Source organism: Lachancea lanzarotensis, scaffold LALA0S12 (assembly GCF_000938715.1).
Source record: "Lachancea lanzarotensis genome assembly LALA0, scaffold LALA0S12, whole genome shotgun sequence".
Taxonomy (NCBI): domain Eukaryota; kingdom Fungi; phylum Ascomycota; class Saccharomycetes; order Saccharomycetales; family Saccharomycetaceae; genus Lachancea; species Lachancea lanzarotensis.
Genome location: NW_019212890.1, coordinates 100,698 through 122,776, shown reverse-complemented (window position 1 = coordinate 122,776; position 22,079 = coordinate 100,698). Strand labels below are relative to the sequence as shown.

At 44.9% G+C, this 22,079-nt stretch overlaps 10 protein-coding genes across 10 annotated transcripts; 7 read left to right on the top strand and 3 right to left on the bottom strand.

Annotated features, from left to right (window-relative positions):
- Positions 1-1,838: 1,838 nt before the first annotated feature.
- On the top strand, positions 1,839-3,563 carry PHO84 (LALA0S12e01266g1_1; the record flags this gene model as incomplete). Its single annotated transcript, XM_022774443.1, has 1 exon — positions 1,839-3,563. The coding sequence occupies one exon, from the start codon at positions 1,839-1,841 to the stop codon at positions 3,561-3,563; it is 1,725 nt and encodes a 574-aa protein (XP_022630747.1).
- Positions 3,564-4,754: 1,191 nt separating this feature from the next.
- LALA0_S12e01244g (LALA0S12e01244g1_1) lies at positions 4,755-6,424 on the top strand (the record flags this gene model as incomplete). The annotated part of the gene is made up of 2 exons (XM_022774432.1): positions 4,755-4,779; positions 5,106-6,424. The coding sequence occupies 2 exons, from the start codon at positions 4,755-4,757 to the stop codon at positions 6,422-6,424; spliced, it is 1,344 nt and encodes a 447-aa protein (XP_022630746.1).
- A 681-nt stretch (positions 6,425-7,105) lies between these two features.
- On the top strand, positions 7,106-8,692 carry ALO1 (LALA0S12e01222g1_1; the record flags this gene model as incomplete). Its single annotated transcript, XM_022774421.1, has 1 exon — positions 7,106-8,692. The coding sequence occupies one exon, from the start codon at positions 7,106-7,108 to the stop codon at positions 8,690-8,692; it is 1,587 nt and encodes a 528-aa protein (XP_022630745.1).
- A 386-nt stretch (positions 8,693-9,078) lies between these two features.
- LALA0_S12e01200g (LALA0S12e01200g1_1) lies at positions 9,079-10,005 on the top strand (the record flags this gene model as incomplete). The annotated part of the gene is made up of 1 exon (XM_022774410.1): positions 9,079-10,005. One exon carries the CDS (start codon positions 9,079-9,081, stop codon positions 10,003-10,005), a length of 927 nt encoding a protein of 308 aa, XP_022630744.1.
- Positions 10,006-10,071: 66 nt separating this feature from the next.
- Positions 10,072-12,003, bottom strand: UFO1 (LALA0S12e01178g1_1; the record flags this gene model as incomplete). The annotated part of the gene is made up of 1 exon (XM_022774399.1): positions 10,072-12,003. One exon carries the CDS (start codon positions 12,001-12,003, stop codon positions 10,072-10,074), a length of 1,932 nt encoding a protein of 643 aa, XP_022630743.1.
- An 854-nt stretch (positions 12,004-12,857) lies between these two features.
- Positions 12,858-13,478, top strand: LOT6 (LALA0S12e01156g1_1; the record flags this gene model as incomplete). Its single annotated transcript, XM_022774388.1, has 1 exon — positions 12,858-13,478. One exon carries the CDS (start codon positions 12,858-12,860, stop codon positions 13,476-13,478), a length of 621 nt encoding a protein of 206 aa, XP_022630742.1.
- Positions 13,479-13,645: 167 nt separating this feature from the next.
- Positions 13,646-16,045, bottom strand: LALA0_S12e01134g (LALA0S12e01134g1_1; the record flags this gene model as incomplete). The annotated part of the gene is made up of 1 exon (XM_022774376.1): positions 13,646-16,045. One exon carries the CDS (start codon positions 16,043-16,045, stop codon positions 13,646-13,648), a length of 2,400 nt encoding a protein of 799 aa, XP_022630741.1.
- An 869-nt stretch (positions 16,046-16,914) lies between these two features.
- THI20 (LALA0S12e01112g1_1) lies at positions 16,915-18,645 on the top strand (the record flags this gene model as incomplete). Its single annotated transcript, XM_022774365.1, has 1 exon — positions 16,915-18,645. The coding sequence occupies one exon, from the start codon at positions 16,915-16,917 to the stop codon at positions 18,643-18,645; it is 1,731 nt and encodes a 576-aa protein (XP_022630740.1).
- Positions 18,646-19,321: 676 nt separating this feature from the next.
- RPN4 (LALA0S12e01090g1_1) lies at positions 19,322-20,788 on the top strand (the record flags this gene model as incomplete). Its single annotated transcript, XM_022774354.1, has 1 exon — positions 19,322-20,788. One exon carries the CDS (start codon positions 19,322-19,324, stop codon positions 20,786-20,788), a length of 1,467 nt encoding a protein of 488 aa, XP_022630739.1.
- A 249-nt stretch (positions 20,789-21,037) lies between these two features.
- On the bottom strand, positions 21,038-21,940 carry GPM3 (LALA0S12e01068g1_1; the record flags this gene model as incomplete). Its single annotated transcript, XM_022774343.1, has 1 exon — positions 21,038-21,940. One exon carries the CDS (start codon positions 21,938-21,940, stop codon positions 21,038-21,040), a length of 903 nt encoding a protein of 300 aa, XP_022630738.1.
- Positions 21,941-22,079: the final 139 nt, after the last annotated feature.

The following is a 22,079-nucleotide window of genomic DNA, read 5'->3' as shown; positions in this document are numbered from 1 at the left end:
ACGAAAGAAAAACAAACAGTTGACAGCTGAGATGGTGAATTGGTACTGATGACTATAGATAAGCCTAAGTTATTGAGCGCTGTGCGTTTCGGCTCAACAGGTATCGAAAACGTACAAGGAAAATGCCAGTTTACCAAGTTTGTAAAATGTAGAGGTCACGTGATCCACGACGTCAGCGACAGAAAATGACATGTAACGATTCTCAGAACTCGGATCGATCGTGAATCTCATATCTAGAATGGAAGCTAATTAACATTGTTGATGGGCGTTATCATAGATGAGCTTGTTTTGTGCGTCAATGATTGAATTTTCTTTTGAATGGTACTTTCCTATACTCGTGCTGACACTGTGTCAGGAATGTCGTTGCCTGTATCTGGAGTGCGATTGCGCGATGAACGTTGGATAGTTTGGGTGAGTTCTTTAGATTAATTTAGAGTGTGATTATCTTAAGTGGTTACACTTGATACGATCAATGTCGTTCTCGTTAGAGCAGTGGTAGTGTATCTTGTCAATTCTGTAGCTGTCACCGGGTCACGTGCATATGATCACTTTGTCGCATTTGACGCTCGCCACGCGTCCAGACACTCTCAGAGACCCTATCTCAACAATGACAGACCAATGCATCGATTCTATCTACACAATCACTTATCCGTCATCTTTGTTACCGCTCACTCCTACATGTCTAACTTTATCACTTTTGTCGCGCACTGTCGTGCGCCAAACCCCTGGTGTCTGGGTGTTAATTTTTACTACCCATAAACCCACACACCCAGACAAAACTCTACACCCACACACCCCGACACACAGCCCTACACCCACACACCACCATATCTTCCCCATCTCTAACGTTATCGACCCGTTCAAAATTTCCACTCACACCACACCGCCACCCTTCTTTCAACGGCCCTGCCGAGAAAAAGACTAGCAAGCCCAACATCCGACCAAGAAACAAACCGATGATCCGAGACCACCCACAGTGATCCCATCAATTAATTATCTCTTTGTGTGTATGTCCCATTACCATGCACGCGCACACATACATCACAGAAACACCAATTCATCATCCATTCGCTCCCCCACGTGCCACGTGTCGCGTGCCCCTTTTTTTTTTTTTTCTATCTTTCTTTTGAGTCTTTTGAGGCCCCGTGACCTTCATGTTCTTCCGTTCTCTGCATTGGCCCGGACTTTCCATGCATGCTTTTTACCGTCTTTTCATGTGACGCCTCAGAGCACACGGTGCACCCCTCGAGGCCCCTGCTGACCTAAGCGTTTTTTTCCTTTTTTATGGTTCCTCTTTTCCCTGTCTCCTTCCACGGCTCGAGATTTTTCAGAAAACGTGGGATCCTTTAAATTAAACTCTAATTTCAATTTAATATATACAATAACCAATTTAACGCACACACACACACAAATTAAAGCATGCGCGCAATGTAATTAAAGTCATCGCCAATGTTAGCCATTTAGCCACATTCTACTCATCGACCCCTCACACAAATGCGTAGGATCGCAGGTGGGGTGGCCCACGCACGATGACCGTAGTAATGTTGTATAGTAAGTAAGTAGTGTAGAATTTTAGACAACGAGCGGCTCTGCTTCTCGTTCGGTCAGTTTTTCTTTTACAGGGTGGAAAAAAAAGAGAGGCCAAGACACAGTATATAAAGATGAGATCGAAAGCCAAGAATGGGAGAATGTGTAGAAATCATTTGTCTTGGAGGTTTTCTTCTCTTTCTTCTTAACTCCCCAGTCTACACTAAACCTGTCAAAGGCCTCTAGTATTAATACTCAAATCGGTGTCCACAGCATTTTTGTTTTCTTCACATCTTATTTGAACTTTGGTGATGAGCATTGAAAAAGATACCACTCAGGTGAATAACACCCACAAAACCGCCGGTGGTAACGCTGCGTTCCACAACTTCATCAACGATTTCTCCCACATCGAGGACCCGCTAGAACGTCGTCGTTTGGCGCTCCAGAAAATCGACGATGCCTCGTTCGGCTGGTACCACGTCAGAGCCATCGCCGTCGCCGGTGTGGGTTTCCTCACTGACTCTTACGATATTTTCGCCATCAACTTGGGTGTGTCGATGATGTCGTACGTGTTCTGGCAAGGAAACATGCCAGCATCCACCACTACGTTGCTCAAAGTGTCGACCTCGGTCGGTACCGTTATCGGCCAGGTCGGGTTCGGTGTCATGGCCGACGTTGTCGGCCGTAAGAAGATCTACGGTCTCGAATTGATCGTGATGATCGCCGCCACCATTTTGCAATGTACTATCGGAACTGCTCCAGGTGTCAGCTTCGTCGCCGTGCTCACTTTCTACCGTATCATCATGGGTATCGGTATCGGTGGTGACTACCCGCTCTCGTCGATCATTACCTCCGAGTTCTCTACCACCAAATGGCGTGGTGCCATCATGGGTGCGGTTTTCGCCAACCAAGCCTTTGGTCAGATCGCCGCCGGTATCGTTGCTCTTATCCTCGTGGCTGCCTACAAGGACGTGCTTATCGTTGCCAACACGGGTTCCCAGTGCGGTCCAGCCTGTGCCAAAGCCTGTGACCAGATGTGGCGTATTCTCATCGGTCTAGGTTGTGTTCCAGGTATCATTGCCCTATACTTCCGTCTAACCATTCCTGAGTCCCCTCGTTACACTTTCGACGTCAACAACTTGCTCGACAAGGGTGTTGCCGACATTTCCAAATTCGCTTCTGGCGAACACGGTAACGCTGAAGCCGAGGAGATTGCCCGTTTGGAAAGAGCCCCAACCGCTGTTGAACAGTACGAAATCGCCCCTCCAAAGGCCTCTTTCCGCGACTTTGTCACCCACTTTGGTAAATGGAAGTACGGTAAGATCTTGTTCGGTACTGCTTTCTCCTGGTTCACCCTTGATGTTGCCTTTTACGGTTTGAACTTGAACTCTGCCGTTATTTTGCAAACTATTGGTTACGCTTCCTCCAAGAACGTCTACCACAAGCTTTACAACTCCGCCGTCGGTAACTTGATTTTGATCTGCGCTGGTTCGCTTCCAGGATACTGGGCCTCTGTTGCCACCATTGACACCATTGGTAGAAAGCCCATTCAACTCTTTGGTTTCTTTATCTTGACCGTTTTGTTCTGTGTTATTGGTTTTGCTTACCACAAATTGAGCGACCATGGATTGTTGGGTCTCTACATTGTTTGTCAATTCTTCCAAAACTTTGGTCCTAACGTTACCACTTTCATCATTCCAGGTGAAGTGTTCCCAACCAGATACAGATCTTCTGCTCACGGTATCTCTGCCGCCTCCGGTAAAGTCGGTGCCATTATTGCTCAAACCGCTTTGGGTACGTTGATTGACCACAACTGTGCCAAGAACGGCCAAAAAGCTAACTGTTGGTTGCCTCACGTTATGGAAATTTTTGCGCTTTTCATGTTGTGTGGTATTTTCAGCACTCTATTGATCCCAGAAACCAAGCGTAAGACTTTGGAACAGATTTGTGAAGAGTACCACGACGAAATCGACTCTGCAAAATATGCTAGTCCGAACAGCAACTCTGCCTCTTCCAGCCACACTGAAACTGTCTAATAATGGATGGGCTTAACAAATGCCATCGAACTTGTACAGTATTTCTTCTGCATGTATATTATTTAGGAAAGGTATAAAAACAAACTAATTCAAAGAATTGATTTTGAGAGATATGTTGAAGTGGGAACGAAATTCTTGATAGACGTGGTCAAGTAAAACTATGGTTCATCTGTTTACGACAAAATTGTTCAAAAAAGAACGATAGGCGAAAGATTTGTCTTATTACTGAAGTGTTGGGCATGATTCCAACTACCATACTTATGCAGATCTATACTCAGTGTTACAAAATAGCGGGATAGAATTTGATTATAGACGAGTAACAGTTGAAATGCAAAATATTCATACTTTCGGATCCTACCATGGGCAGAATATTGAACTACCATTTCCAGTTCAAGATCATATTGGAATCTTTGTACGTCTCTCAATTGTCCTCATAATTCAATAGAAGGGGTTTAGATAAAAGTATGAAAGCATGCAGGTACGTTGATAATTCGTCTCTAAAGCGGATGCCTGAAAAGGCTGAAAAGGGTGCCTTCCAGTTCCACCTCTCCTAACCATGATAAAAAGCGCCAGAATAACCCTAGACAATGGCCATCGCTTCGTCAGCTAGGCCTCAGGTGCCCTTTGGTAAAGGTGTTGTATGTCTAATATCACTTTGTTCCCTTCCGTCGCCCGTCACACGCGTACAAAACGATAACGACTACTTTACTTCACATGACATGGATTTGGGTGTCTATTGAGGCGTAAACCACTTGATCCGCTCTGCAAGCCGCTGCTGTAAGAATTAGGAAATCTGGTGAGATCGCCAAGGTTCAAACTATCTTTACAAAGTCTCTCGCTTTCTACATCTAAATTCGTCTCGACACCTTGGTCAAAAATAAACGTCTCGACGCTCACTAATAATAAAACCATACGCCCAATGGCTTACAAAAAAGGAGCTCGTCTCGTCTCTCCCTTTGATGAGCATCTCTACTCACACCTTTACGTTCGTCTCGTAACTCCTATTATGGGCTGACGTCGTTGGTTACCCGCACTGAAATCCAAACCAAACGCCACGTGATTTGCATTCCTTAAGGCTTTTGTGGAAAAATGTAAACAGTACATATACAGATATTACCAAACACCAAAACGAACCGATCCAACTTCATCTAGTTCACTCGAATTCACCAACGAACAGAAGTCTCGACAACGATGAGAGAAGTCATTAGTATTAACGGTATGTGCTATTTTGTATTTTGGTGTGTTGCAGCGGCAGACAGGCGCGTAAAAAACCCGGCGAAAATCGACCCTTGGTGCGATCTTGGGTGGTAGACCTAGCACAGTTGAAACAGTGTTCAAAATGCTAGAAAAGAATGCCAGCCGTTGACCAGAAAGACTATGCTCAAAAAGCCCAATCTTCACTGGCATTGGTATTGGCATTGTCACTGGGACTCGTGAATTAACGCGTTGCGTATTTGAAAATGGGTTTTACGTGTTTTGCACTGCTGTACCGTACCTAATATCGTTAACGCTTTTCACTAACATAAAAAAACCTTCTTTTAGTCGGTCAAGCTGGTTGTCAGATCGGTAATGCGTGTTGGGAACTTTACTCCCTGGAACACGGTATTAGACCAGATGGATATCTAGAAGAGGGTCTCACCAAGCCCAGAGGTGGCGAAGAGGGTTTCTCAACATTTTTCAACGAAACCGGATCTGGGAAATTCGTGCCTCGTGCATTGTACGTGGATCTGGAGCCAAACGTTATCGATGAAGTACGCACTGGTCCTTACAAAGAGTTGTTTCATCCCGAACAGCTTATAAGCGGTAAGGAAGACGCCGCTAACAACTATGCTCGTGGTCACTACACGGTTGGCAGAGAATTGCTTGACGATATCCTTGACAGAGTTCGGAAAATTTCGGACCAGTGTGATGGACTTCAAGGTTTCCTGTTTACTCACTCGTTAGGTGGTGGTACTGGTTCCGGTTTGGGTTCCCTCCTTTTGGAACAGCTGTCCATTGACTACGGCAAAAAATCCAAGTTGGAATTTGCGGTCTACCCTGCTCCTCAGGTTTCCACCTCTGTCGTGGAACCTTACAACACCGTGCTGACCACACACACCACCCTGGAACATGCAGACTGTACTTTTATGGTAGACAATGAGGCCATCTATGAAATGTGCAAAAAAAACTTGGACATCTCCAGACCTAGCTTGTCCAACCTAAACAATTTGATCGCACAAGTCGTGTCTTCCGTTACTGCGTCTCTTAGATTCGACGGTTCGCTTAACGTGGATTTGAACGAATTCCAAACAAACTTGGTTCCTTACCCAAGAATCCATTTCCCATTGGTTTCGTACGCTCCAATCTTGTCGAAGAGCAAGGCCCACCACGAATCTAACGCAGTTTCTGAAATTACAAATGCTTGTTTTGAACCCGGTAACCAAATGGTGAAGTGCGATCCAAGATCCGGTAAGTACATGGCCACCTGTTTGCTATATAGGGGTGATGTGGTTACCAGGGATGTGCAGAATGCAGTTGCCCAGGTCAAGAATAAGAGAACGGTTCAACTTGTCGACTGGTGCCCAACGGGATTCAAAATTGGTATCTGCTACGAACCACCTACTGCAACTCCTCAATCACAATTATCTTCCGTCAACAGGGCCGTTTGTATGCTTTCAAACACTACGGCTATTGCAGACGCCTGGAAAAGAATTGACAGAAAGTTTGACCTTATGTACTCCAAGAGAGCTTTTGTCCACTGGTATGTCGGTGAAGGTATGGAAGAAGGTGAATTCACAGAGGCCAGAGAGGATTTGGCTGCTTTGGAGAGAGATTACATCGAAGTCGGCGCAGATTCTTATGCAGATGAAGAAGAGTTTTAATTTGAAGCAACTGAAGCTCCTATCCGTTTGTCAAAAAACAAAGGAGAAAGCTTTTTTTTGGCAGCAATTATGGCACAACAATGTCGTCCCATGACTATGAGCTGGCTGGCAGGGAAATTGTGCCCACAATCCCGAAACTTGATGCTAATTCTTACCTCCGCTCATTTCCTGCGCTGTAGTAGGTATTTGCAGCCAAGTCTGACATCATCTCTCAATATTGTATACCCCGGTACTAATTAATACCACATTGGATTGAAATTTTTAAGCGAGCATTGCCATAATGGGTCACTCGGTAATAGATACAGCTCGCTGGTAAGAGCAGCCCGCACTCGTCGAAGCCGGAGTCATTATTATGTCAGAAGTGACCCCGTCGAAGAACTTGAGTGATGGAGATGTTGACGGAAACCCGCTACCAAGGTAACCCAAATGCTCACCTTGCAAGAGTAATACGTATATCACATTGAGATCACCAGTTAAATATGTAAGATCTTTCCGTATTCGTCTATCTTGAAAGTATTTAAGGTTTACTCATCACACCGAAGGGGCAGTCCATTGTTGTCTATCACCTTTATTGATATAAAGCCTGAAAAAAATTGCTTGAGGTAACTTTGAATAAGTTGAACAAGAGCTACAAGATAGCTGTTTTAGTAAGATTTTGGTCCCCACCCAAGCCTTTGAGTGATGGATAACATACTTCCTGGTGCGCGTAGGAACTATGAGTTCAAGAATTGGGCAGGAATCTACTCAGCCAAGCCTCAGTTGTATTTCCAACCTTCGTCGATAGAAGAAGTTGTCAAAGTTGTTAATGCTGCTAGAAGACTGAACAAAACGATTGTAACTGTAGGTTCAGGCCATTCGCCCAGTGATATGTGTATTACTAAGGAATGGCTCATGAACCTTGACAAAATGAAGAAAGTTCATAGTTTGGTGAAGAATGATGGCGAAGCATTTGCTGATGTTACTGTCGACGCTGGTTTGCGGATTTTCGAGTTGAGCGAGTACTTGCACGAACAAGGATACGATATTCAAAATCTGGGGTCTATATCAGAGCAAAGTGTTGGCGGAATTATCTCTACAGGAACGCATGGGTCGTCTGCATTTCATGGTCTGGTGTCGTCTCAATACGTCAATTTAACATTGGTCAACGGACTTGGAGAAGTTGTATTTCTAGACTCTGAAACCAAGCCTGAAGTGTTCAAAGCGGCCATGCTTTCGTTGGGCAAAATCGGTATTATTGTACGGGCCACGATCAGAGTTGTGCCATCTTTCAAGATCAAATCCACAATGGAAGTGGTCAATTTCGACACACTACTAAGACAATGGGACACCGTCTGGACGTCGAGTGAGTTTATAAGATGCTGGTGGTTCCCTTATACCAGCAAATGCATCTTGTGGAGGGGTGTGAAGACTAGTGATACTGCCGTAATCAAAACCAGAAAGTCGTGGTGGGGTACTACGATAGGACGTCGTTTCTACGAGCTTTGCTTATGGATTTCAGTCAACGTTTACACACCTTTCACACCGATTGTAGAGAGGTTTGTTTTCCGCAAACAATACGGTAACGTGGAAACCTTGGGGTCCGGTGAAGTTGAAATCCAGAAGTCTGTCGACGGTCTCAACATGGACTGCCTATTCTCGCAGTTTGTTGACGAATGGGGGTGTCCGTTAAGTAATGGGCCCGAAGTGCTATGTTCTTTGGATCGTTCTATCGCTCAGGCCGCAGAAAACAGAGAATTTTACGTCCACGCTCCCATCGAAGTGCGTTGTTCTAACACCAATTTACCAGAGAAGATACCGGACTATAGTGGTCGGACTGAAGTGAGTCGCGGTGCAGTGTACGGTAACGTGCTGCGTCCTTACTTGGATGCTACTCCTCGCAATCTACGTTATGTTCCACACGAAGACGTTACCAACAGCCAACTCACATTATACATCAACGCTACGATCTATAGACCATTTGGTAGCAACACTCCGGTCCACAAATGGTTCACATTGTTCGAGCAAACACTGGCGGCCGCTGGCGGTAAACCTCATTGGGCTAAGAATTTCTTAGGATCTACGGATATGGCTGCTGGCCCTACAAAAGCTGAGCACAGCTACGAGGACTATGAAATGAGAGGAATGGCTTCTAAGATCACCGAATGGTACGGCGATGACCTTGTGACGTTCCAAAAAATTAGACGTCAGCAGGATCCTGAAAATGTCTTTTTGGCTAACACTGATTGGGCTATAAAAAACGGAATCGTCGATGTTAACGAAATACAGTGAGTTTCGATCATGTCCACCAGAAAGCTTACTCAAGATCCCGCTTTTTGCGAGAATCACAGAGTCACAGAGTCACATCGGAATATGCAATAACCATTGTTGAATATAGTTTTCAACTTCTCGCTGAAGACAGAGACTCGTTAGAACTACCAACTTGGAGCTCTCGGAAAGGAGGAGTCCATGAACTTGTATATGAGCCTTGTATATAGATCCGCTCAGCTTAAATTTTGATATATCAAAACTGTGCTACCTACAGGGTTCGAATAGAGTAGCATCTTCAAAATGGCTCAATTAACAACAAATTGTCAGCTTTGACTTACTCATCACTCATCCATCGTGTTATAGTCTCATAGCGACTGTAATTTCATTGCCATTGGCCTCGATCAAGAATGTCAAGCAATGCCGATAAACTCAATGACCCGCTTCATGGAATCTACATTCCTATTGGACTGCTGGTGGCGGGCTTGGCTATAACATGCTACACTGTCGATGACTACAAGTTCCTCTGGATCTTACCGTTTGCTGCTATCGTTATCGCCATTAGATTCACGGCAGCATTCAAAAGAAGACGCTCGGTTTTCTCGGATCGTTGGTCTTCGTTAGAATTAGAAGATCAAACTTTGATCTCTAAAAACACGGCAATGTACCGCTTCAAAATGAAGACTTCTCTTGAGAGATTGAATTTCCCAGTTGGTCACCATCTTGCTGTCAGGGCACGCATCGATGGTAAGGAATACGTGAGATATTACACCCCGGTTTCTCCTAAGTACGAACCCGGATATTTCGATATCATTGTGAAATCGTATGGGAATGGTAATGTTTCTAAGTACTTCGCTGGTCTCAAGCCGGGCAGCATGGTTGACTTCAAAGGTCCCGTAGGAAGGTTCAACTACACAACAAATTCTTACAAACATTTGGCTTTGATTGCTGGCGGTAGTGGTATCACTCCAATGTTGCAGGTGCTTAACGAAGTTATCACTAACCCTGAGGACGCCACCGCAATCTCTTTGATTTACGCCAACGAAACTGAAAATGACATCCTTCTTAAGGACGAGCTTGACGAAATTGCTGAAAAATATCCCAACTTCACTGTTAGCTACATTTTGCGCACGCCATCAGCAAACTGGACTGGAGAAACGGGCTATGTCACAAAGGAGCACATGCAGAAATTTTTGCCTCAATTCTCTCATGACAGCAGGCTACTCATCAGTGGTAAGCCGGAAATGGTGAGAATGCTTTTGGGTTATGCCGAAGATCTTGGCTGGCCTAAAGGGACCGAGAAGTCGAAAGGAGACGATCAAGTCTTCGCTTTTTAACTGATAGAAATGCGCCAATTGTTTGTTTAAGCTTTTTGTATTTTGAAAAAAAATGTCGATAGTCACTTACTCCTGGAGTGACAATGCCAAGGCTAGTTCTAAGTCCTCATCGTAATTACGCTGCTGGGCTAGTGGCGAAGGGGATCGGATTCCGTCTCGTTCGTGATAGTCGGTGGTTTCGGCAGGCGACAGCACTGGTTCACCTATTGGCCCGTTACGGCGAGTCCGTCGCACCGAATTAAGTCTACTGTCGTTTTCCCTGGACTGCTCCATAGCCAACAAAGTTTCCATATCTTCGTCAACCACCTGTGATGTTACGGCAGAATCCGCCGTAAGTCTAGATTCCTCTAATACCCTTAAAAATTCCTCGTCCATTTCCCCTTCCTGGGTCGCCCCAGAATAAGATGATAGTGCAGTCGATTGAGATTCCATTAATGCAATTTGGTACTGGATTTCTTCGTCGTCGAGATCGCCCATAAACCGCTTTCGCAACTTTTGGACTCTGTCTATCTCCTCTTTTCGACTATTTTCATCTTCATTGTAAAGGTCCAGCTGAGTGTTTAAAACTTCATTCCATTTGTTACCGCGAGTGCCCTGGGATGATCCTGACCTCTTTTGCGTTGATTCCTCATCGGCATACTGCAAATAGTGTAAGACGTTGCCACTGCCAAGAATCATACGCCCATGAGAAATCCCAAGGAAATGAGGCATCTTTTCCGTCTTCCGCACCACTCGTAACTCAGTCCCGTCTGCTGCATCAAATATTCCTAGGTATCCACTGAAGGCACAGACGAGAACCAAATTGTTTATTTGCGCAATGTGGACCCTTTCTTCGAATGTTAGTCTGGACTGTGCGCACAAGTTTCGGCCAGGAGCTCTAACATCAATAACAACGACGGAGTTGTCGCCGGTAAGAACGCCCACGAAGCAACCATCGCCACCGGCCAAACTGGTATCCTGCGCTCTTTTAGAGGTTATATCATCAATGAAAACCCTTTCGATACAACCAGAGAAAGACATGGACCTCGAAAAACCAAAATCCTTATGGGGATCTATGGAGATGACATATAGTGTCGACATATTGCCGAGGATCAAATGTCGGCCTCCAAAATCCACTTCGAAATGCTGGATTTGCGTCAAACTATGCTGGAGATCAGAAGGGATGTCCAGTTTATGAGAAATGCTCATCTTGTCTACAATAAAGATCTGATAAGAATCCATGACAACGGTTAGATCTTTGTGCAGAGACAACTTTAGAATCGGCTTATCCGAGACTTGTATCTGTTTCTGCATTTTCGCTTCACACCACCATATAACTTGTCCTGTTTCACAGCCGCTGACACACCAATCTTCTGCCGAATCTTCAAGAGCGGCTGTTGTTATTGCAGTGACAGCGGAACGATGTGCTGCATTAAACTCTGTGACGGGATGCAGGTGCGATTTGTTGGTCAGAAGTTTACCAAACACACGTCCATCAAAGCGGCCGAAAACGGCAGCGTTGATGTTGAAATGCATGGTTGAACATCCTTGGGGTGTTGTACATGGCATGTAGGTAAGCCTGTCCTTTCTTCTTTTTGAATGAAGCTGGACTAGCATAATCACTCCGTCGCTATAACAAGCGCAACGAGGGTACTCGAACACCATTTTTTCGAGCTGGTTGTACTGGTTCTGTGCCGTTACCGTGTACCTTGTCTTGACTGCCCTGTTATGTTTCCATTCGTTCAAACCTCTGTTCCTTTTGACGTATTCTATACTGTACTTCCAGGACCTTGAAAACGAGGGGAAATGCCTCGAGTGGATTTTGGCAATAAAGAGATTCTTCCATAGCTCTTCGTCATTGACAATCTCCATGAAGTGCTTGCATGTTGTTTGCACTGCATAAAGGTCTTTTTCATCCAAATAGCTGAAGGTCTTGATCAAAATCTCGCTGGGAAGATCCTGAAGAGTCTTAGAACTTCCCCGGACCTGTTCAACGGGTGACATGAGGCTAGTTAACATACTAACGCACCAGTTACAAGTGCGTCAACTGCTGTTGAAGTTGGGTTGGGTTTGGCAGGATTTAGGTGATGAGCTTAATAAACCCTGTCAGGTGGGTGGATTCGCTAATTTACACAGTCGTACAAAATGTTGATACAAATCTAAGACCGATGTAAGTAAAAAGAAGTACTGGAAACGAGTTCATTAACGATCGATTATGTGGGGTATTACCACTTGATTTCCCAGATGATGAACTTGAGTTTGTGAGAGATTTTGGACCAGCAACGATGTTGATCACTTTGTAACTCACTGACACTTAAAAACTGTGACGCGAAAAGATAGATCGCTTTGTCACCCAGTGACACCACTCTGCAGACGTCACTTAAATATCAATTCAAGATCTAAGTAAAAAAGAGTACAACCGTCAAACTGATTTCGCTATTTGCCCCGCTTTATTCTCGCTACTCAACTCCATCTGTTCAGCTTGCATTTTTATTCTACGAAGATCACCGTTATTTTATAAGAACACCTTTTCTTCAATAATTATCAAGGTATATAACAAAATATACCATCTCATGTCAGAAAATTTTAAACCAACTTTGAACTAGTCCAGAGAAAGCTGTATATTGTCTTCACCCGATGCTGTTGAGGTGGATGCTTCCAGCCTTTTCCTGATCAATCGTTTCCATTTCTGACATGATAACCTAAAATAATTTATTACAATAAACACGCTAAAATCCGTTAGCTTAGGGTTATCAATTGTCATAACTACGGCTACATTCGATGTCGGTATAATCGAGTATAAGAAGAGGCGAAGCTTGAGAAAGTTGCCTCGGCGTCAACCGCAGGACACTTCCAAAGAAGACAACAAAAAAATGTTGATTGGAGTTGTGATCGGAAGTACCAGAAAGCCTCGCTGCTGCCCACAGATCGCAGAGTTCATCGTTCATACGATTAAAAACTCGCTGACTTATAAACAGCTGGAAGAGAAACCTGAATTGAGACTTGTGGATATCGACGACTGGAATTTACCTTTGTACAACGAGTCAAAAATTCCATCACAGGTGCAAAACTATCAAGATTACGATCATGAGCATACCAGGCAATGGAGTCTAGAAATCCAAAAATATAATGCGTTCATTTTCGTCGCCCCACAGTACAATTGGGGCTACCCTGCGGCTTTAAAAAACGCTTTGGACTACTTGTTCAACGAGTGGAGGGCAAAACCGGCAGCTGTGGTATCTTATGGTGGTCATGGAGGCATCAAATGCAGCGAACAATTGCGCGTGGTTCTTCAAGGTCTGCGCATGATCCCCACCGAGAACAAAGTTCTACTTTCTTTCGCAGATCGCAGTGTGCTCACCAAAGCCACAATTGGGTCTCCTATGAATTTGTTAGAGTCACCCGAAAGCTCTTTTGCTGCAGAGGAAGTAGCCCAGATCGAGACAACGTTTTCTGAGCTCTGCCAACTCATGAAGAAAAAAACAGAACCTTGATAAACTCATTAAAGACATCATTATATATGTAGATGTTACCGGGTTGGTGAGTTCAGTACATCGCCCACCCTTATTGAATGTTTGAACCGATCCTTCACAGAAAGGAATTGGTCCTATAGATTGGTTTTTATGCACGAGGTCGATGCTGGCAATCGAATCCCTTCCGTTCACATTGCGGAGAGAATGGCGAATAGTATCAACGCAATGGGTGTAAATAAACTACTCTTTACCGTGCCCCATCCGAGAACGGCCGAATCTGATTGTGTAATCATATATTGGGACGAAGTTGCAGGTGTTAGTTTTCCCGACAGGCACGATTTCCCCTCAAAGCATTCTACCGAGGCATCAACGGCTGTAGAGCTGCTAATCTCGCTTGACTGGAATCGACGATCAGTGTTTGCCACACTTGTTATCAGTCCTCCCTCTGAGCTCACAATTGTACTTCGACTGCTGTATTTACCAGCATTTGAAGACCCTGAATAAGAAGCATCAGTTGGCTGGATGAGGCACGCTGAGCACTCAACTTGGATCGAGTTAGAGGTGCTGCCGCTCTCTCTGCTCTGGTTTTCTACAGACGACGTGGAAGTTGCAGCTTGCCAGAAGGAGGAAAGTATGGTTGCATCCTTCGATAAAGGGCCCGATGGGATTACTGTATAGAAACCGGTGGTCTGTCCCCTAAAAGAAGAGCGAGTTTCCCTAATACAAAAGCTTGATTTCATTGCGGTGTTGTTAACGTTGCCAATTGAAGTATCATTGGAAGCCGAAATCCTCGAATCTGTTGCCGTCATAGCCGTGCTCGAATTTCCGTCATGGAAAAGTAGTGAGGCTCTGTGCCCTTCACTGGTGGGCCTATACCCTGTACCATATGATGTGTCACTGTTTGTTGTTGAATTGTGCCCAGAAAATAAGTTCGCAATTGAGTCCGCTGATAATTGCTGTCTAGTGCTTGAAGCTGTTGTCGTGGATGTGTTATTTACAATCGTGCTGGACGCCGTGATCGTGGCAAGGTTACTTTGATTGAAAACGTGGGAGTTGCTCGGCTGCGAGCTACTAAGGGAGGATTGAACGCTCATTGAGACATTTATGGTCCCTGTTGCCGAGGTGCAAAGCATAGGAGTGTCAAACATATTTGAGGTGACCAACGCAACATCAGCAGCGTCTTGTTCCCAGATGTTACTGTATTGTGGTGCCTTTTGTGCTCCAGGAATGTTCGAGTAAATAGCTTCAATATCCGGAGCGCCTGCATTATAGTTAGCCTGCGCAAGAGACAATTCCAACGCCTCCAGATCATAAACAGCATAAACTGCAGACAGAAAGACATCACCAAAAGTTGCATGCTGATCGCCAGGAATGAAAGCCAGCGCACATAATTTCTTTTGATCTGTCTGTAAAATGTAATCAGACAAGGGTGTGGTTATATGAAAACCGCTGAAGTCAAAAACTAGCTCAGTATCGTCGGTTGCAGCTGGACATTCCAGCATGTAAAACTGCCACTCGTCCGACCAGCTCGCGTTCACAGAATCAGCTATTTTGTCCACTATCGATGCGTCCATGAATGTGAGGGTTGCGCCCGAATCCAAATACGCCGGAAACTTGATACTGCTGATTGTTTCCTGCAGACATTTGCTTTCGCTCTTTATACCAACTGCTTGCACTGTAATTTCGAATTGAATAGGTTGCGGGACCCCCTTGTCTTTATAAGTGTTTATCAAGGGAACCGTAACCAATTCTCCTGTGTACTTGCTACGATCGACGCCACCAAAGAGCACCGATCCCGCGGGAGCATCTAATGAGTTGAGATAAAGGGAAAATGCTACTTTTTCGATCACCCCGTTTTCTTTCAGGAACACAGGGAAGTTGGGATAGGTGTATGATGTACTGTTAAAATAGTTGAAAGTGGACTCAAGTTGTTTGATACCCACACCGAGGACCCCCACCGTTGAGTTGGAGATATCAGCTACTGCGAATTCAAGCTGAGAGAGTTTCAAATCGTTCAAATAAAGCTCATCGTGCGCCCAAAATCCCAAGGCAAAGGAGCCATCTGCATAGCGAGTGCGGAAAGATTTTGACTTGTCTCCTTCGAACGTGGACGAGCTTGAATAGTCAAAAGTTCCGTACTGACTGCAATCTATAGTTGGAGCGATAGGAACTCCCATGATTGTCGTATCAGGTAATGCAGATATAGCAGATGGGGTTTGATCTAGGTTGGCGCGCCGATCATAATTGTTGTCATCGCCAGAAGCATGGGATGCACAGTACGGGTTTTGACTGGACGAAAACCACAGGTCTGATGATCCAGTATCAAAAAGAACAGTTACTTGCTGCGGTGGTGTGCCGACATTCAGTGTCACTGAATAGAAATCATTTGCATTGGTAAGTTGCACTTGCAGATACTCATCGCGCTCCAAAACGCGTTTTTCGGAGTAGTGCGATTGAGACCCAATTGGTTGCCCAGCAGATTGGAATTTAGAGCCCTTGCTTTTCGAGAAAGTGAGGTCCAAGAACCCACTGGTACAAGCGTATTGTGGTACGCATAGCAGTAGGAGAAGTACACTTTTGTATGGCATTGAGACCGTGTGAATAAGTTTCTCTCGCTTGCGTATCTCACGTATGGATGGTTCACCTCCAGCGATGGCCCTACATTATATCTGTGCCATCGTTCCGGGGTTTAGTTCGACGATCCTGATGGCACATGCTCGAGCCGAGACCCCTGAACCTCACCAACGATAATGTAATCCACGTCATTAAAATCAACAACCCCACACATAAATGCCAAGAAAAATAATTCTTGTTGAACGGCAGGAAGCCACCTCAATTGGTCTACCAACGCTTTCCACCACGAAAATCCGCTTACTAAATCTGGCTGTTTGTTGGTGTAGTAAAATCTTGAAAAACTGCCAATCTGGACTCCCGAATGCCGAAAAAAGAGCTGCATTCTTGTTGAACATCCTGCAACCCAGTGGGCTCTGATTTGGTCCTAAAAAATCACATTTGGTTTGAAAATTATGGTCCAAGATGCTTGGTTTCTCTGCGCATGTATGCGTTATACAAGTAAACCAACGCTATGCTATTAGACCGTTTTTTAGACTCGATGGAACGCCAAATGGACATTTAAAAGCTAGATCTTGCTCCAAAGCTTCCGGCTATAGGTTGAAGAATCCCATACTCATCCATAGAGGTTCAAATGGTCTGATTATATCCTCCATGTCATTAATGTCAATTGATGTTACTTCTTGATATTCATATTCTTGATTAAATTGGATGATTTATAGAGGCTTTGGCAACCTATAGAACAGAACTGGATCTCAACTTCAAAGGTATATAATGGAGCATTCGAAGAATCCTAATGGCCTTTTAGAGTAGTGCAAATGGATACTTTGAAACAGCAAGGGATTGATTTGAGAAAGTTCCTCGAACTTTGATTTTTCAGTGGGAAATGGGTTTAACTAAGCAACAACGAGTGGTGGTCAACCAAGCTCCTCCATATGTGGCGTTGAAAGCCAACAGTAAGCTTCCCACTGTTCTTACGGTAGCCACGTCGGACCCCAGTGGTGGAGCAGGAATTGAAGCGGACCTCAAGACGTTCACAACACACAAATGCTACGGATTGACATGTTTAGCAGCATTGACTGCTCAGACTCCACAGGACGTTTATTCGATACATGAAGTGCCCAAAAAACATTTTGAGCTGAGTTTGACCAGTGTTCTACGAGATATGCGTGTGGACGCAATCAAGACTGGGATGTTAACGAAAAACTCAGTAGAAGTACTGCTGGAAGTGCTGTCAGCAATGGAGCCTGCAAAAAGACCCTTTTTGGTCGTGGATCCCGTGTTGATTGCATCTTCAGGCGCAAATTTGATGAATGACGAAGCCGTGGTGCAACAAATCAAGGCTTTGGCTCCACTGGCAACTCTTTTGACTCCCAACATACACGAAGCATCTCAACTTTTGGGTTGCAAGGGAGGTAAACTAGATCTTCACAGTGTAGACGATATGATTTTGAGGGCCAAGGAACTTCAGTTAAAGACGGGTTGTCCGAATATCCTTTTGAAGGGTGGTCATGTTACCTGGACCGACAAGAAAACCAAGTCGACTGTCACCGACGTTTTGTACAAGGCTAACGGCGAGTCCATTGTTTACGAAAGTGAAAGATGTGGCTCTAGGAACACCCATGGCACTGGATGCACACTGGCGTCTTCAATTGCCAGCAATTTGGCGCGTGGGGAAACTTTGGAACACGCCGTGTACGGCGGTATCCAATACGTTCACAACGCTATCCAGGTGGGCTGTGACGTTTTGAATCCGCATATAACTGAAAACGGTCCAATCAACCATGTTTATGCGATCAAACCGCCCTTGCTAGAAATGGTTGAAGATTTGTGCTATTCGGCACATGCGTTAGCAATCAGCTCCGACGACAACAGCTCCATAATAAACCTGGACTCAGACAGCAGACGCAGCAGCAGCAGTACTAGCAGCCTTGTTTCACAGATCCGCGACTCGGGCCATTTCTTTGAATACCTGATCTCTGACTCTCGCGTCAAACCTCATTGGGAATCCTATGTGAACCACGAATTTGTGAGACGAGTTGCGGACGGTACTTTGGAGCGCGAGAAATTCAAGTTTTTCCTAGAGCAGGACTACGCATATCTCGACAACTACGCCCAAGTGCACTGTTTGGCCGCTAGCAAAGCACCTACGGCGGACGATCTCGACAAGTCGGTCGATATCGTGACGAAGATCAAGACTGAGATGAATAAACACCGCGAAAAGATGATGACCCATTTTGCCATTGACGACATGAAGCATTTCGACAAAATCGAAATGGGGACCGCTTTACGCAATTACGCCCGCTTCTTCGATGACGTGTCTAAGCACGGTTCGTGGGCTCATTTGTGCGCTGCACTGTCTCCCTGTCTAATGGGATACGGACACGCTTTGCGCAACGTCCAGGACCATGTCACTGTAGACAAAAATGACATTTACTACGCCTGGTGTCAGGATTATCTGGCTCCCTGGTACGTGGAGAGTATGGAGGAAGGTCTTATTCTACTTGATCGTATCTGCCAGATGACTGACGATTGGGATACGTTGTGTGACATATACGCCGCCGTGTGCAAGCTTGAGACAGAGTTCTGGGATGCTGCGCTGAATTACAAAGGCTAGCCGGCTAAGCCCATCGCGTTGAGTACCACACTAACGGCAAAATATGTCCGGATGAAGCCTGTGGATAACACAACATCTATAAACTATTATACATACAGTCTTTTACACACACCTTCACCACATGAGTCCTATACTTATGGTATTAACCTTCCCGCCTTGAAACAGCCCTGCACCATAAACGCATAGAAACCTATGTTCCCTAAGCGCATATGTTTACCTTGACTTTCGAATGCGCTTAGAGGACGAGCATTCCAATGCGCTTAAAAGAATATCTCTATATACGAAATAAACGAATCGACTTTTCTGGAAATTTGAATAATGATCACTAGTAACGAAGACCACCGTTTCCTTGAAAAATCAAACGACCTTCAATTACACATTTGTAGCCCTTTGACTAACACAATTCACATCAACCAAGCGTCCAAAACTCTTTGGACGCACATATTTACAAGGTCCAGAGGCCTAATACGAACCAGTCTATTGCGACTCTCCCTGGCGCTGCGCCCGAACAACTTCAGTTTCAAAACGTCGGTTTTTCAACTCAAGTTACGAGCTGAAACACATCATTATTAATACCATTTTCAACGGTTGATTTCCAACCACAGAAACCGTTTGAACTTATCAAGGCTCGGGGAATTGGTTCATTTGTCTTATTTGACTACTCTTACTATTCCCGATGACTACTACAACAGAATTGTACCCTCTCACCAGAACCCTAACGGACATGCTTGACGATGAGCTGTTACACATGTCCGCTAACATGGGCCAGGACAACGCAAATACCCCCAAAAATTGGAAAAATAGGTCTTTGGAGGACTTGCTGGCAGGATGCAAGCCTATGAATGCTTCGCTGTACGACACAGAAGAGCGCAAACAGTCGATGTTCAACAAATACGCGGATCCTTCGCTCACCACAATGTCGTTCCAGAAGCCGGCCACGGGACCTCCATCTTCAATTACACCCGTCCAGGCAACCGTTTCGCTCAACAAAGTGATGAATGTCAATCCCTTTGTAGCCCGTTTGCCCAGTACGGCCACACCGGAGGTTCGTATATCTTCACCTGCGTTGTTCCAGGGCGAAGACGAAGATATGATGATGATGACAGACGGGCCGGAAAGTTTCCCACCAGACCTTTACGATGACTACAATGGACCACAAAAGGTGCTTAGCTGGCCACTGCAGGACTCTGCTACGCTTTCTCTAGATGCAATGTCTCTGTTTGATCGTGAGTTTGGTAACGACTTTAGCGACGAAGAAGAAGAGGAAGAAGAAGACGAAGACGACGAGTGCGATGTCAATTGCAGTGGACAAGACTGCATTCACAGCCATCATTACGCGTTGCCTCTACCAGACGACAATATGGAAGCATTTCCTCAAAGTATAAATCCAGACGACGACTCACTCATCTTTGATAGAAGCAGGCCTGGCGCCAAGTTTGTCGATGACCACCACGATGACGATGCTATAATAGAAGATGATGAAAGCGAGGACGAAAACGTGGCGAATCTTCTGAGCAGCGATGGGACAAATTCTGAGAATATCGACGGACGCATGTTAAGTCAAGATCACCGAAAAAGTAGCATGGTATGTCTCGACGAACAGCGCCAGAGCGAATCGTCAGGAACGCTTATATCTCGCGAATCTTCTTTGCCTGCAGAAGCGGCTCATCTATCCAGCTCCTCCTTCAACATTCAAAGTCCATCGCCTGTTCCTTCTCTCCCGGCCGTTGGCAAAATGAAGAAATATCCAGGGAGACGAAAGTCATCCACTACATCTCCATTGGTTCCAACTTTGAAGAAAAAATCATCACCTTTAACCGCACTTTCAAGCGTTAGTTCTAACGGGGTGCAAGAGGTCCATACATGCGACCTCACAAACCCGATAACTAATGACGTGTGTGGTAAGAAGTTTTCAAGACCTTACGATTTAATTCGACATCAAAAGACTATCCACGCTAGTAAGAAAAAGGTCTTCCGCTGTATAATATGCATACAACAGCAGGGTGCGGAGGGGTACGAAAAAACGTTTTCTCGTGGTGATGCGTTAAGTCGACATATTAAGGTTAAACATGACCTAACAGGTCCGGAAGCTCAGAAAGCTCTCCAGTTTGCTAAGGAAAACGTAGAATACGCAGGTGCTTAGCCGGGAAGGACAAGGCCAGATAAAGGAATTACAACAAGGCTATAACGAACAATGATTCGAGATATTAAGGGTTAGAATAGAATGCAGCATCTAGATTAGTACAGTAGAAACATTCACGATTTTACGAAAGAGGTTTAGTGAGAGGAATCGCACTAACAATTCTTGGAGTTTAGTCATTGTTTCGTTACATAAAAATTGAAAAAAGCAGAGTGTGCATATCTATCATCTTGTCCTTACAACGGGACGAGTTTACTTTTGAAAGCCTTCATTACGCACACGCTCAGCGTTAATCCTAGCAAGTTCGGGATCCAGGTAATACCTGCGTACAAACTGCTTGGTGTTTTTGTCGAGCTCAATGACAATGGGGATAGCGTTAGGTATTTCCACGTCTTTGATGTCATTGTCCGAGATGTTTTCCAGAATCTTTAGAATGGATCGCACAGAGCTACCATGTGCTACTATCAAAGCTGATGGGTTCTCGCGATCAATATGCTCCAATATGGTACCTTTCAAAAACTCTTCCAAACGGCTCACTACGTCGCTTAAAGATTCATTACTGGGGAGTACTTCATGAGCATCCTCTTCGGGTTTGTACTTGATGTGTCTGTTGGGCTCCTTAAAGTCATAACCCGTGAGGGATCCCTTGTCACCAACCTCTTGAATCATTTCGCGACTCAAATCGGCAGCTGGTGGTCTGCCATTGTAATCCCTTCTGATAAACATAAACTCTTCTTTTCCGTACTCCTTCAAAATGTCTGGTTTCCGTTGGCCTTGCCACGCACCGTAATGTCTTTCGTTCAACCTCCAACTCTTATAAACCACCGCTTCATGTTGCGATAGTTCTTTTGCAACGTCCTGAATAGGGACACCGCAACTTGCAATGTGGAAGATCGAGTCTGTGATACCAAACGTACGTAACATCACATCCATCGTTTGTCTAGTTCTCACAAGCCGTGAACAGTACCCTAATCTGGGCAAATGCAGCGAATTGGCATGACAGTGTTCCTTGATCAAAGTGGCCGAGTTTTTGGCCTGTTCTTCACCTTTCTCTGTCAGCTTCGCATCAATCCACCCGCAAAAGATGTTTTCATGATTCAATTCGCTTTGTCCATGTCTGAGAACATACAACTTATAAGTGTCAGACTGGGTCATCAGAATAAGATTCGCCTGGGAAAGATTTCTGAATCAGATCTGATCGATAGATATGATCACCAATAGACAATTGATACACTTCAACGAGCCGTCAACTTAACAAACTTGTTCGATTTAGATATCGTTCTTGAACATGTTA